Source organism: Conger conger, chromosome 3, assembly GCF_963514075.1.
Source record: "Conger conger chromosome 3, fConCon1.1, whole genome shotgun sequence".
NCBI lineage: Eukaryota > Metazoa > Chordata > Actinopteri > Anguilliformes > Congridae > Conger > Conger conger.
Genome location: NC_083762.1, coordinates 58109775 through 58122199, shown reverse-complemented (window position 1 = coordinate 58122199; position 12425 = coordinate 58109775). Strand labels below are relative to the sequence as shown.

Here is a 12425-nt window from a genome sequence, read left to right as displayed (position 1 = left end):
GACCTGCTGAAGAAAACTTGGGAGAAGAGTCCAAGCCAAAGTCAAAAAATTAAATGCTACACTCACATGGTGAAATTGCATGTGAACATTTGTTCTAGGGGTGGCACGGATGGTGCAGTGGGTAGCACTGCCGCCTCACAGCAAGGAGGTCCTGGGTTCGAATCCCCGTCGGCCGGGGCCTCTCTGTGCGGAGTTTGCATGTTCTCCCCGTGTCTGCGTGGGTTTCCTCCGGGTACTCCGGTTTCCTCCCACAGTCCAAAGACATGCAGGTTAGGCCAATTGGAGAGTCTAAATTGCCCGTAGGCATGAGTGTGTGAGTGAATGGTGCGTGTGCCCTGCGATGGACTGGCGACCTGTCTGGGGTGTATTCCTGCCTTTCGCCCAATGTATGCTGGGATAGGCTCCAGCCCCCCTGCGACCCTGATCAGGATAAGCGGGTTCAGATAATGGATGGATGGATGGATGGACATTTGTTCTAGGCTTAAGAACATCAGAGCCAGTGGAACACAATTTTGAATATTCAAACCGGGAGACAAAGTCCTGGTATTACCAAGTGGCAAGAACCTTTTGAGGTTACATAGCGGATAGGGGATGTGGACTATGATGTTATTCGTTCTGATAGGGGAGGATCACGTCAGATCTACCATCTCAATTTGTTAAAATTGTGGAGAGAGGTAGACCCTGCCTTGCTAGCCAACACCGGATGTCCTGTCAGATGACCAGAAATTCCCAATCTGAACAAAACTCATCTGGTCCCTCTCAGCAGCCAGAGGTAGCTCGCTTGCAGCAAACTTTACTGACGTACTCTAGAGAACTCAGGTTGTGGATATGTGTCTCTGTGTGTGCATGTATATCGCCAGAGTAGTAGGGTTATGGAAATGTGTCTGTTTATTACTAGAGCTGTCAAGCTTTGTTAGTATAATCAGTCCAGTTAAATCAGTCCACAAAGCAGCATGATTTATTTTTGTTTGGATCCAGTGCAGTCGAAGGAGGTCCATATGAACTCAGTGTGTGATAGGCTGGTCATGCAGAGTAATTATTGGCTTTTGTCTATTTTGTTTTGTCTCAGGCTGGATGGAGTGGGAAGAAGGCCAGGCCTGGTTCCATTACACTTTTATGACTAGCCACATAAACATTTCAGCTTCTGATATTTCTTTATTTATCAGCAGGCACTTCCACATCCCCCAGCAATGGCCGCCATATTTCTTTGATAAAAAGGAGAGTGGTTGGGAGGGAACTCTTTGCATGCAACAGGAAACACCACATTGCTTTTCTTTTTGCTTGTGTTTGAAGGGCAGGAATTGTGCCAAGGAGGGTGTGCATTTTTATTGTTAAATGTGTACCACATGCGCAGTTTCCCCCTCCTGTTAATGTTCACATCAGGATCCAAAGGCTAGCAGGCCTCCCTATTGCTTAGTCACTCTGTCGCCTGCCATCTCCTCTAGTCAGGTCTACTACTGCTCTAGACAGACCCAGTGTCCTCCAGTTTATAGTCTCACTCAACCACAGGGACATCACTTTGGGGGGGGAAGGTACATTTCTCAGCAGCTATTAGAGAAGGAGCAATTGTGCCGAAGTCAGATCTGCCACAGCCTGCAGCTGACACATTTAACAAAAACATGTTAATCTGTCCTAAATTCATGATCTTTGAAATGACAGAATGTTAAATGTGCTATCACAAAATAATGTTTATATGTATACGCTAAATGTTTTATGATTTAGTAGCTTTCATTATTTAGATAAATACATAAACATGTAGATAAATGTATGAAACAGATATCAGTCAAATACAGTGGGAGCAATAATTATTTGATCCCTTGCTGATTTGTAGGTTTGCCCACTTACAAAGAATGGAACTGTGTAGAATTTTAATCATAGGTACATTTTAACATTGAGAGACAGAATATCACAAAATAATCCACAATAACAACATCATATACATTTTTATAAATTTTATATCATATTTTCACATGAAATAAGTATTTGATCCAAAGAACAATAGGACTTGATACTTGGTGGAGAAACCAACCTGTTGACAAGCACAGAGGTCAGACGTTTGTTGTAGTTTTTCACCAGGTTTGCACAGATCTTGGGAGGGATTTTGGTCCACTCCTCTTTGCAGATGCTCTCCAAATCCTTAAGGTTCCGAGGCTGTCGCTTGGCAACTCAAAGCTTCAGCTCCCTCCACAGATTTTTGATGGGATTTAGGTCTGGAGACTGGCTAGACCACTCCAGGACCTTAATATGCTTCTTTTTGAGCCACTCCTTTGTTGCCTTGGCCGTATGTTTTGGGTCATTGTCATGTTGGAAGACCCATCCACGACCCATTTTCAGTGTGCTCACTGAGGGAAGGAGGTTGTCGCCCAAAATTTCCTGGTACATGGCCCCATTCATCCTCCCCTCGATACGGTGAAGTTGTCCTGTCCCCTTAGCTGAGAAACACCCCCAAAGCATAAGGTTTCCACCTCCATGCTTCACAGTGGGGATGGTGTTCTTGGGGTTGTACTCAGCATTTCTCTTCCTCCAAACACGGCGAGTCGAGTTGATGCCAGATAGCTCTATTTTCGTCTCATCTGACCAAATAACCTTCTCCCAAGCCTCCTCTGGATCATCCAGGTGTTCTTTGGCAAACTTCAGACGGGCCTGTACATGTGCCTTCTTCAGCAGAGGAACCTTCTGCGCGCAGCAGGATTTTAATCCTTCACGGTGTAGTGTGTTACTGATGGTTCTCTTCGTGACTGTGGTCCCAACTGCCTTCAGATTATTAACAAGCTTCTCCTGTGTAGTACTGGGCTGATCCCTGACCTTTCTCATGATCATTGATATCCCACGAGGCGGATCTTGCGTGGAGCCCCAGACCAAGGGAGATTGGCGATGACTTTGTGTTTCTTCCATTTTCTAATAATTGCTCCAACAGTTGTTAACTTCTCACCAAGCTGTTTGCTTATTTTCTTGTAGCCCATCCCAGCCTTGTGCAGGTCTACAATTTTGTCCCTGATGTCCTTAGACAGCTCCTTTGTCTTGCCCATGGTGGAAACGTTGGAATCTGATTGATTGTGTGGACAGGTGTCTTTTATACAGCTACATAACGATGTAACGAGTTGACACAGGTGTTTTGGGTAATGAGTTGAGATTAGGAGTGCTTCTTAATGGAAAACTAACTGGTCTGTGGGAGCCAGAATGATCAAATACTTATTTCATGCAAAGATACTACATTTATAAAATGTATATGATGTTGTTATTGTGGATTATTTTGTGATATTCTGTCTCTCAATGTTAAAATGTACCTATGATTAAAATTCTACACAGTTCCATTCTTTGTAAGTGGGCAAACCTACAAAATCAGCAAGGGATCAAATAATTATTGCTCCCACTGTATATGTATGACGTGAGCCAGTGAGCAGTGATGAATGAGCAGTGTGTGTGCAGTGAGCAGTGATGGATCAGCAGTGTGTGTGCAGTGAGCAGTGATGGATCAGCAGTGTGTGTGCAGTGAGCAGTGATGGATCAGCAGTGTGTGTGCAGTGAGCAGTGATGAATCAGCAGTGTGTGTGCAGTGAGCAGCGATGGATGAGCAGTGTGTGTAAAGTGAGCAGTGATGATTGAGCAGTGTGTGTGCAGTGAGCAGTGATGGATCAGCAGTGTGTGTGCAGTGAGCAGTGATGGATCAGCAGTGTGTGTGCAGTGAGCAGTCATGGATCAGCAGTGTGTGTGCAGTGAGCAGTCATGGATGAGCAGTGTGTGCAGTGAACAGTCATGGATGAGCAGTGTGTGCAGTGAACAGTCATGGATGAGCAGTGTGTGTGGAGTGAGCAGTCTTCGTTCAGCAGTGTGTGTGCAGTGATGGATCTGCTGAATCCCACAATGTCGCCCACCAGCCTAAACCCCCTCAGCTCCAGAGCTCATTCCCCAAAAAAACCCTAATCCAAAGCATCTTTCTCAAAGTGCAGCTCTGAAAAGGATGTGGCTAAAGCAATGACGGAATCATAAAGCAGATAAAAAAGCCTGCAGATCCATGCCCTCTGGTGAGATGGCTTTTGAATAAAAATGACAAAGACAATATTTTCACATGCTAGAACGCATTCAATCCCATTCCATACAGATGGAATGGGCCGGCAGCCATACTCTCTGAATGATGGTCTGGACACCAGACAGGCCCCATGCCTTACTCTTCCTCGCCCCCAAAGAAGCCATAGCAGTACAGGGATGGAGGCTCCCAGACAGACAGCCCTTTTCCATGTCCTCAGTTTTGGTGGGTGCTGATTGATGCCTGTCCCATGTCCTACATTTTGAGCACCTTTCCCATTTTCTCAATTTGGAAGGGAGCAGATTACCACTTTTCCCATGTACTCAGTTTTGGAGGGTGTAGATTAGCACCTTTCCAATGCCCTCTGCAGGTGGTGCTGTTGGTGATTTTGCACAGGAGCAGGTTCAGTAGCTGTTGTGTCTCTGGAGCTCCAGGTACTGTGCACTCAGTCTGTGTCCATGTTCCAGAGGCGAATGCAAACCTGTTCTGTTGCACAGCCGGATGCAGAAGAACTATGATAAGGACAGGAAGTCATCATGGAGATGAAATGACGTCAGTGAATACCATGTTAAGTTAAGACATGAAGCTCAGCTCAGAGTTGAATAGAGTGTTGGCTTCAAATCTTGCTATCCTATAGTTTTCTGTTTAAAATGAAATGTATGCTAAAACAAAACGTTAGGAGAGATGACTTGAAAAGTAGTGATTACTCGCTATCTAACGGGCTCGGATACTTCTGTTAATATTTCTGATTTTCTGCGGTTGTTTACCCATTAGGCTGCTGGCAAACTGGCCAAGTTTCAGTCAACGTCTGCCTGATACTATTAATTGTAACGTTAAACATTTCCTAAATAAATGCGTCACCGTTCTATAACTCGTGAGTATTTCCTTTGACATTTTCCTTTGAAAGGTTTGAGTTTGTCGGTTCACGAGAATAACAGCATCGCTTTGACAGGACAGGTTCTGCATTTGACAGCACTAAAACTACTTCAGCCGGATAGCTGTTGTCTGTGTGGCAGAAGGTTCTGACAGGCAATAGGCCTATACCAGAATATTTCAGATGGAAAACAAAAGGATAAACGATTCGTTGCTCACCACGTTTCTCACAGACGTTCTCCACACCAACACGAAAAACCGCAGATATAGTAAATAGCATACAGAAATACGTTTTTGGGTCACTGTTACTTTTTTATGTGTGTAGCCTAAAGTGTAGTGTAAGACTGTAAAAAGTGTATCTTAAAGAAAGAAGGACCGCTTTCACATCACAGTCCATCACAATCAAATTGAGATTACTATCTAAATTGAATTGATTGGTCATTTATTGGTTTACATATATTAAATTGATTATTTACCTTTCAGGTCTGTCTAATTATGCCTATACGTGTAAGTATTTTCGAATTAATACATGTAAAATCTTTACTTGAATACATGTATCACTTTTCATCTTAGATCCAAGAAAGAGGCTGTTAGACAGCAGAAAGAAGAATAAGAACAACAACAAAAACACAACCAACAGCAACAACAACAACAACAATTATAATAATAATAATAATCATCATCATCATCATCATCATCATCATCATCATCATCATAATAATAATTATAATATTTTGAAAACTTTCATGTGAAACTTTCAGGGTTCTGCTCCCTGGGTTTGTATGTCCACGATATCCATCCTTCGTCTTCACCTGTCTTTGTTCAGCCGTTTCGACAAGTGTTGTCTATTCAAAGAGTTCAGTAAATAGTCTCAATGGTAAGCTTAGGATGGCTGTTGATCGGTTTATTTACTGCGCTCCTGGCCTTTCTTGGGGGATCTTCTCTTCTCTTCGTCTTACAGTGATGCTGATGGAAGCCTGCCGTCGGCAAACATATTTGATAAATAAACAACTTCGCCCTTATTACCAGAATGTAGGTTAAACATCACAATTAATTAAATCAATCAATCAGTCAAGGAAATCAATGCACGTGTATTATTACTGGTATGTCTATTGGTCTGGATGTCATGGTACATAATTATCAAACGTGTTGGAGAAGGGGGAACGACTAAACACGTTCAGATTTTCGATCAATTAAAAAATATATACACACATTAGAGCAAATAGTTTTAATCCAGAAAGAAGATGCATGTCTTTGCTATGACTAGCCTATAGACCATCGGTACAGTTCCATGACATTCCTGTCGATTCCTGTTTTGCTATAATACATGAGTGAAAACAAAGCCATCATTCGTAATTGCACAAATGCAATTGTGCGGTATCTCCATGTTTAAACATGCCCCGTGTTAGTCTGTGGCCCGGTCTCCCCTAGTGTAATGTAGTGAACATGCTAGAATCATCCCCACTTAATAACTTGTTAAAATGACGCGCCCCTCCATGGAAAAGAATGGGCCTACAAAAAGGATTCGAGTCGTGAGACAATTTCCATTACACCATCGTCCACTACATACATATTATTTGACTGTCGTAAAAAAAGAAAGAAAAAAAACCCCATCATCAACTATCATCATATGCATGAGAACAGGTACTCGCATTCTCTTGTTCTGGAGAACGATTAGTCGTATTATATGTTTTTGTTCGTTTTCATGGATAGGTTATGGATAATATGGGGATTTGTGAGTACGTTGTAAGTCACTAACGAAATAAAATTATTAGTAGGATAATATGTGTTGTTTTACCACGAGTAAAAACCTCAAACATAGATATGTAGGCGTACGTAAAATCTATAGTTTATCTGTTAATCACCTGAGAATCTTTCAATGAAAAGCCTGGAAGGAGACTCATTATTTATTTTAATCAATTCAACATTTTGCAAACCTAACCTTGTTTTAATGTGTTACGTTGGCTTGGTACAAAGAAATACGATCATATGTTTCTGACAGTATTGTTCAGCGTTGGTCGAGTTCTAATTAAGAATTAAAAAGCAGTCCCATTCAGTCATTAGGCTACTTGGCCTTTTCAAAGTGTGAATGTCGAACAGGACCGCAGGTTTTCTTTCTAAATGTTAGTACACTGCGTTAATCTGTAGGAGGAACAACTCAAGCGAACTTCATAATTGGACACGTGTTTTTTTCTCCTGTTCCTAATTTGAAGATCAACTGATTTCTTTGTATCAGCCACCGCTATTTAAATACCAATGAGTGATCTATTAAGAAAGGGCACGTGTCCTAATGAGGTCCTTTTCAATGTGTTGAATAGGCACGAGCATCCCCGCGGAGGGACTCAGAAGCCCTGGAGCTATTTAACCCTCAGGATGTTTCAAACTCAAGCAGCTTTACCCAGAGGTGACAGGTAGATAACCCGGTGAGCTTCATTTTACTTTCCAACCGAATGCGAACGTGTTGATACATTAACTGGTCCCACTACTAAAACATCCGGCTCTGATACTCTATTGATATCCGTTACGGTCTACTAATAATTTGTATTAGAATGGAGGATATATTTTTTGATTTTGACCAAGATGCTGCGTCAGATTTTGCTTTCTGGGGCCAGATGGATCCAAATTTCCAGTTCCAGTCTCAGCCAGACAGTATACTCGTGGACTGTGCAACCCTGACAGGGCAGTTGTCTCCTTGGTCTTCTTTCGGCTGCCAGTCTGTGTTCCCAGACGCACAGCTGACCTTCAGCGATTTAGACTCCCAGTCCCCGCAGTTGGGACTCAGTGCTGAACTGGACAGCTCCTCGACGGACGAGCCTCATGAGATCAGTAAACGCAGGCAGCGTCGACTGGCACCGCATCACCCCTATAAGGTACAGCGCCACGCGGCCAACATCCGGGAGAGGAAAAGGATGCTGAGCATTAACTCTGCGTTTGAGGAACTGCGCTGCCACGTGCCTACGTTTCCATATGAGAAACGACTTTCTAAGATAGACACACTGAGACTGGCAATTGCCTACATCGCCCTCCTAAGAGAAATCCTTATGTCAGGATGCGACCCCAAGACATACGTGGACGAATGCATGAAAAATGGCTACAAAAATCAGACCAACGCGATATGGAACACGAGCGGTAAGAGCATGGATTTTAACTACGAAGGTTTTTGACAAAAAGTTGTGTAATATTTTTGAAACAACAATTCATACACTCGGTATGATTCGCGTTTGTTTTATGTAATACAATTGAAAAGAACAGTACTGTATTATGACAATTTGATCGTTTTCTATACAGCCTAATAGGAAATACAATAATGTACCCGAGATAAAACGTTCAAAATACAATGTAGAATTAAAATTGACGTAACATACCAGCCAATTAATCAAAAAAGTAGAATTAATTTGACTCGCTTAAGAACGTGTCATAAATTAATTGTGTTCGTTCGCTGTGAAAAATGTATTGAAATATTTTACTTGTTTTCAGCTTATATAATTATAACCCAGCTTATAATTAATTTTATAATGAAAATAAATCATATTTTATCTGCGAGGAATCAGAATAAAAACATTGTATTTGTATACGACACACTGGAACATACCCTGCCTTTATTTGCAGTACATATTATTAGCATTTTTAAATGGGGAGGTATGCTAATTCTGCAAGCAAACCGCTAAACGTATTGGCTGTGAATTGTGCTTCTGTATTTCACATAAACAAGAGCTGTCCTGCCCTTAAACAGTCTGTCTTTGTTTATATTTGTTGTGCGTTTTATTCCCAGCTGTCTAACCCTTTGCTTTTGTGCTCGAAAGCTCGCTTTGCCAAAACATAAGTATTCTCACTGTCTTCAGTGGGTACTGAATACTCTGTGTACTTTAGTGAACCAACAGTGTGGGAGACTCTTCAGCCAGGGAGTGTTTTAATGAGTGAATGCAGTCCCCCAAGAGGTCCAAATGTGCCACTTGTTAAATGACTATTAAAGTGGAATTAAAGCCTTCTGTACGCTCTGTTTTGTCTCCATGTAACTTCAGATCTGACGGCCCGGCTCTCCTGGATAAAGTGGGATTAAGTCTCTGCGCAAACTGAATAACAACGCCATTGAGTGTCGCGCTCTCCTGCTCCGTGGGATCACATCGGGGTTGGCCGGCAGCTGCAGACTTCTCACCAGGTCACAGCGTCTGCACATTTTGCTGTGTGCCGAGAGTCTTTTATATTCTAATTAAATTATCTTCAGAGATCAGGCCCTCTGTTTAACTTGCTTGACTTGTTTTAAATAATGAGGTGAGGTTTGGGCCCTGAGAGAGAGGGTGTTCCATTTGTCTATGAACTGATATACACACCACAACATACACAAGCATTACTGCAGGTATGATACGAATAATAAGTGACTGTGATCAGTGTGTTCACATTTAAAGCATACTTGTTTGTTTATTTATTTATACATGTATTTGTGTATTTATTTATACATTTATTTATACAAAAAAATTAATTGAAATACAGTGCTTCACAGGCATTATATCTCCACATGGGGATCAAAAATCACAATGGAAAAAAAAGGAGATGTGAGACTTACATAGCAGGTGACCGTATTTGGGTTGGACCAGTACAGATACAGTCATTTGCTACTGTATAAGCCTCCCAATTTTTTTTCTCATGTATTTATGTGTGTCCTTTTGTTTCCTGTGACTAACTACACAAATGTTTGATTAAACCTGTAAATATTCGTAACGTATTTCAAGGAATTAAAACAAACTTACTTGAGTAAAAGTAGCCCTGTGTTGTTATTTTATTATATTATCTCATCTGTACATACACAGACGCAAATTCCATCCTTTTTATTTTAGTCTGTGAAGTAACGTAAACTGACCATGTTCCGAACACCAAGTTAGCTCACCATGTGCCGAACAGTGAAACTTTCATGATGAATAACAAAAAAATTACTTCCAGATAAGCTTTGATTTTTTTGTGTGTGTAAAATATAATTCCTTTCCGTTTTTCATAAAGACTTGGTATGAATCACATTTGTGTTCCATTTCAGCATCCTGTGGCATGGTAATAGTGCTACACTGTGACATTATGGTGGGGAAGCTGTTACTGATGAGAGACTATGAACCAGGCAGGCTTATATGGTGGTGTTTGGACCATCGAGAGCTAACATGGACTTCTGAACACAGGAAATTCACATCAATGAAAGTGTTTCAATGTCTGAGGTAGTCAATAAGCAACCATGAACCACATTCCTCAGGATAAAAACTATTATTGAACAGACGTTAACTTCTGGTGGAAGCGGCCTCTTCCTCGTGTTCTGTTCAGAACATGATGAGTTTACATTAGATGTTGTGACCACATGCCTGTGAACTTCATACAAAGTACTTACAAAATATTGTACTACTACTAGTAATAATAGTACATTGGCTTTAAACCTTGCATTTCCCTGTCTCTCTTGATCTCTTCATTGGACTATCATACATCATCTCTGAAAAAGGCTGGGTGGGGTCCTATATAGTTTTGTCACACAGAAAACAGTTTTCTTGTCTACTGTGCAGAGCTGGTGTGTCCATGTCTCCATCCCACAGACCAATTTGGTGTTGACACTGACAGTCAATGCACGTGTTGTTTAGGGACAAACGATTCTGGCAGTACAACAGCCGCAAATAAATAATAATAAGTAATAATAATGCCAGATGAATGCAATACTTTCCTTGATGCAAACCGGCATCACTTTTTTGTTTAGAGATACATTTGACAAAGGACTGAATCCAGAAAAGAAGTGAATAGGATAGGATATTGTCCTCAGTGAGGAAGTGCTGTACCCAGCCAGTCAGAGCAGTAGAAACAGGCAATACCTGACAATGCCCTACATGTAAGCAATGTTATATACGTGAGGTAGAAGATAGAATACACAACAAAAACTACAGACACATTAAGACCAGAACCAACTCATACAAATAATAAGACAAGAAGACAGCAGATGGACAACAGGTGACAGGGTGGAAGGGAAAAGATCCTTTCATAGGTCCAGGCTAATTGAAGCTTTCACACAGAGGATCGTGATATGCAGATATCCTGATATCTGCAGCTACATTTCTCAATTCTGGTCAAAAGTCACAAGTCACTATGTTTGTAGGTCTTTGCTGCCAGATCTTCTGAGTGCATGCAGTAAGCCAGGTGTGTGTAATGGTTTATTAGTGGCTGTAATCCTGATGTTTACGTCTTTGTTTCCTGCTTGTAAGCCAGGCCCCTTCAATCAGCAGAACATACAGTTGTTGTTTGCCCACAGGCTTCCTGGCAGATTCCTGGGCCATACTGACCTGGTTCAGCCATAGGTCTAGCCTTGGTTGGGGCCCAATGAGTAGAGTCTATTATGTGGAGAACCATGCATGCCCTATCAATTACCTCCACGAGAAACTCATATGGCCTGATATTCGGTGGTTTCTGGAAATGGCCTCTGCAGTTAGGGATGGTTTCACTTCATTTTTTATTATTATTTTGCAGCTTCAGTGCCCAGTAAAGTATTTTTAAGATAAATAAACTCTTGCCGAGTACATATGGCCCCTGTTGGTCTCACACTCACATTTGAATTAACACTGGACATGTGTGTAGACCGTTTTGTGCACGATGAAAGATATTTTAGATACTTAGAGACATTTCTGACAGCCTGACAGTTTTTCAGTGGTGGGTATCTAGGCATTGAAAGGTTTGTGGTCAAAAGCGAGGAAATACACAAGCAACTCCAAAGCAGTTTATACAGTGGTGTCATACCTCTGTTCTAATTTAAAATGTATTTGTTATTGTAATGCAACCCCCTATACACATTGTGCTATAACACAAACAACTTGTTTGCAGTGCACAAGCCCCCAACTTACCCACTACAAGACACCACATAAATATTATTATCTCGCTTACAGTTGATATAAAGAAACATATAGTTTCAGGAATCAGTGATTCGACCATTAATATAAGTGCATGCATTTACAACTGATTTAACTTCTTGGCCAAGTAAGTGTCACATAGTAAAATGTAAGTTATACTGTAGCCTGAACTCAGTTTGTTCACGAGCCAAATGTAAAATTTTAATTAGAATTGTAAAAAATCATCAGCACATTTCCCACAATGAATTTATTCCCATCAACTGCTGATCAAGTCCAAGAAAATTTTAATCTGGCGAAAAAGGATAGGGCAAGGCAGTGATTCGGGTGTAATGTAACTTAATACCAATCCCTCCTGTTTATTAGTGAACCAATGAGAGTTCGAAGCTACCACCCCTTCTATTCAGAAAACGATTTAGTATCAGAAACTGAGATTAAGTTTCAAACCAAAAAAACAAGTAAAAATCCTACGATGAAAGTTGAGCGATACTTCAGTTTGAATTAACGGTGGGATACCCTAATCACTTAACAAATGTTAAAACGGAAAGCAAATATAAATCTAAAGGTTGGATCGTAATCTTATTCACGTACTGTATATATTCTTACCACAGATTCGAAAGAGGAATTTTTTTTCTCTATCTTGCCTCGCATTTCTTTGTAAAGAA

At 41.1% G+C, this 12425-nt stretch overlaps 1 protein-coding gene across 3 annotated transcripts; it reads left to right on the top strand.

Moving 5' to 3' along the window:
- Window positions 1-7193: 7193 nt before the first annotated feature.
- On the top strand, window positions 7194-9576 carry LOC133125296 (helix-loop-helix protein 13). Of its 3 annotated transcripts, none has more exons than XM_061237119.1 (3): window positions 7194-7323; window positions 7493-8029; window positions 8923-9576. In XM_061237119.1, exons 2-3 carry the CDS (start codon window positions 7513-7515, stop codon window positions 8958-8960), a joined length of 555 nt encoding a protein of 184 aa, XP_061093103.1. In that variant the 5' UTR covers window positions 7194-7323; window positions 7493-7512; the 3' UTR covers window positions 8961-9576. The 3 variants fall into 3 exon arrangements, with proteins under 3 accessions (XP_061093103.1, XP_061093102.1, XP_061093101.1); XM_061237118.1 differs by having other exon boundaries at window positions 7225-7323; window positions 7481-8029; XM_061237117.1 differs by having other exon boundaries at window positions 7278-8029.
- Window positions 9577-12425: the final 2849 nt, after the last annotated feature.

Bases quoted from the DNA above. Each gene is read 5' to 3' on its own strand.
- LOC133125296 (XM_061237117.1), top strand. From the start codon at position 7,450: ATGGAGGATATATTTTTTGATTTTGACCAAGATGCTGCGTCAGATTTT. The intron at 8,030-8,922 runs GTAAGAGCATGG...ATGTAACTTCAG, and splicing joins CGCGATATGGAACACGAGCG to ATCTGACGGCCCGGCTCTCC.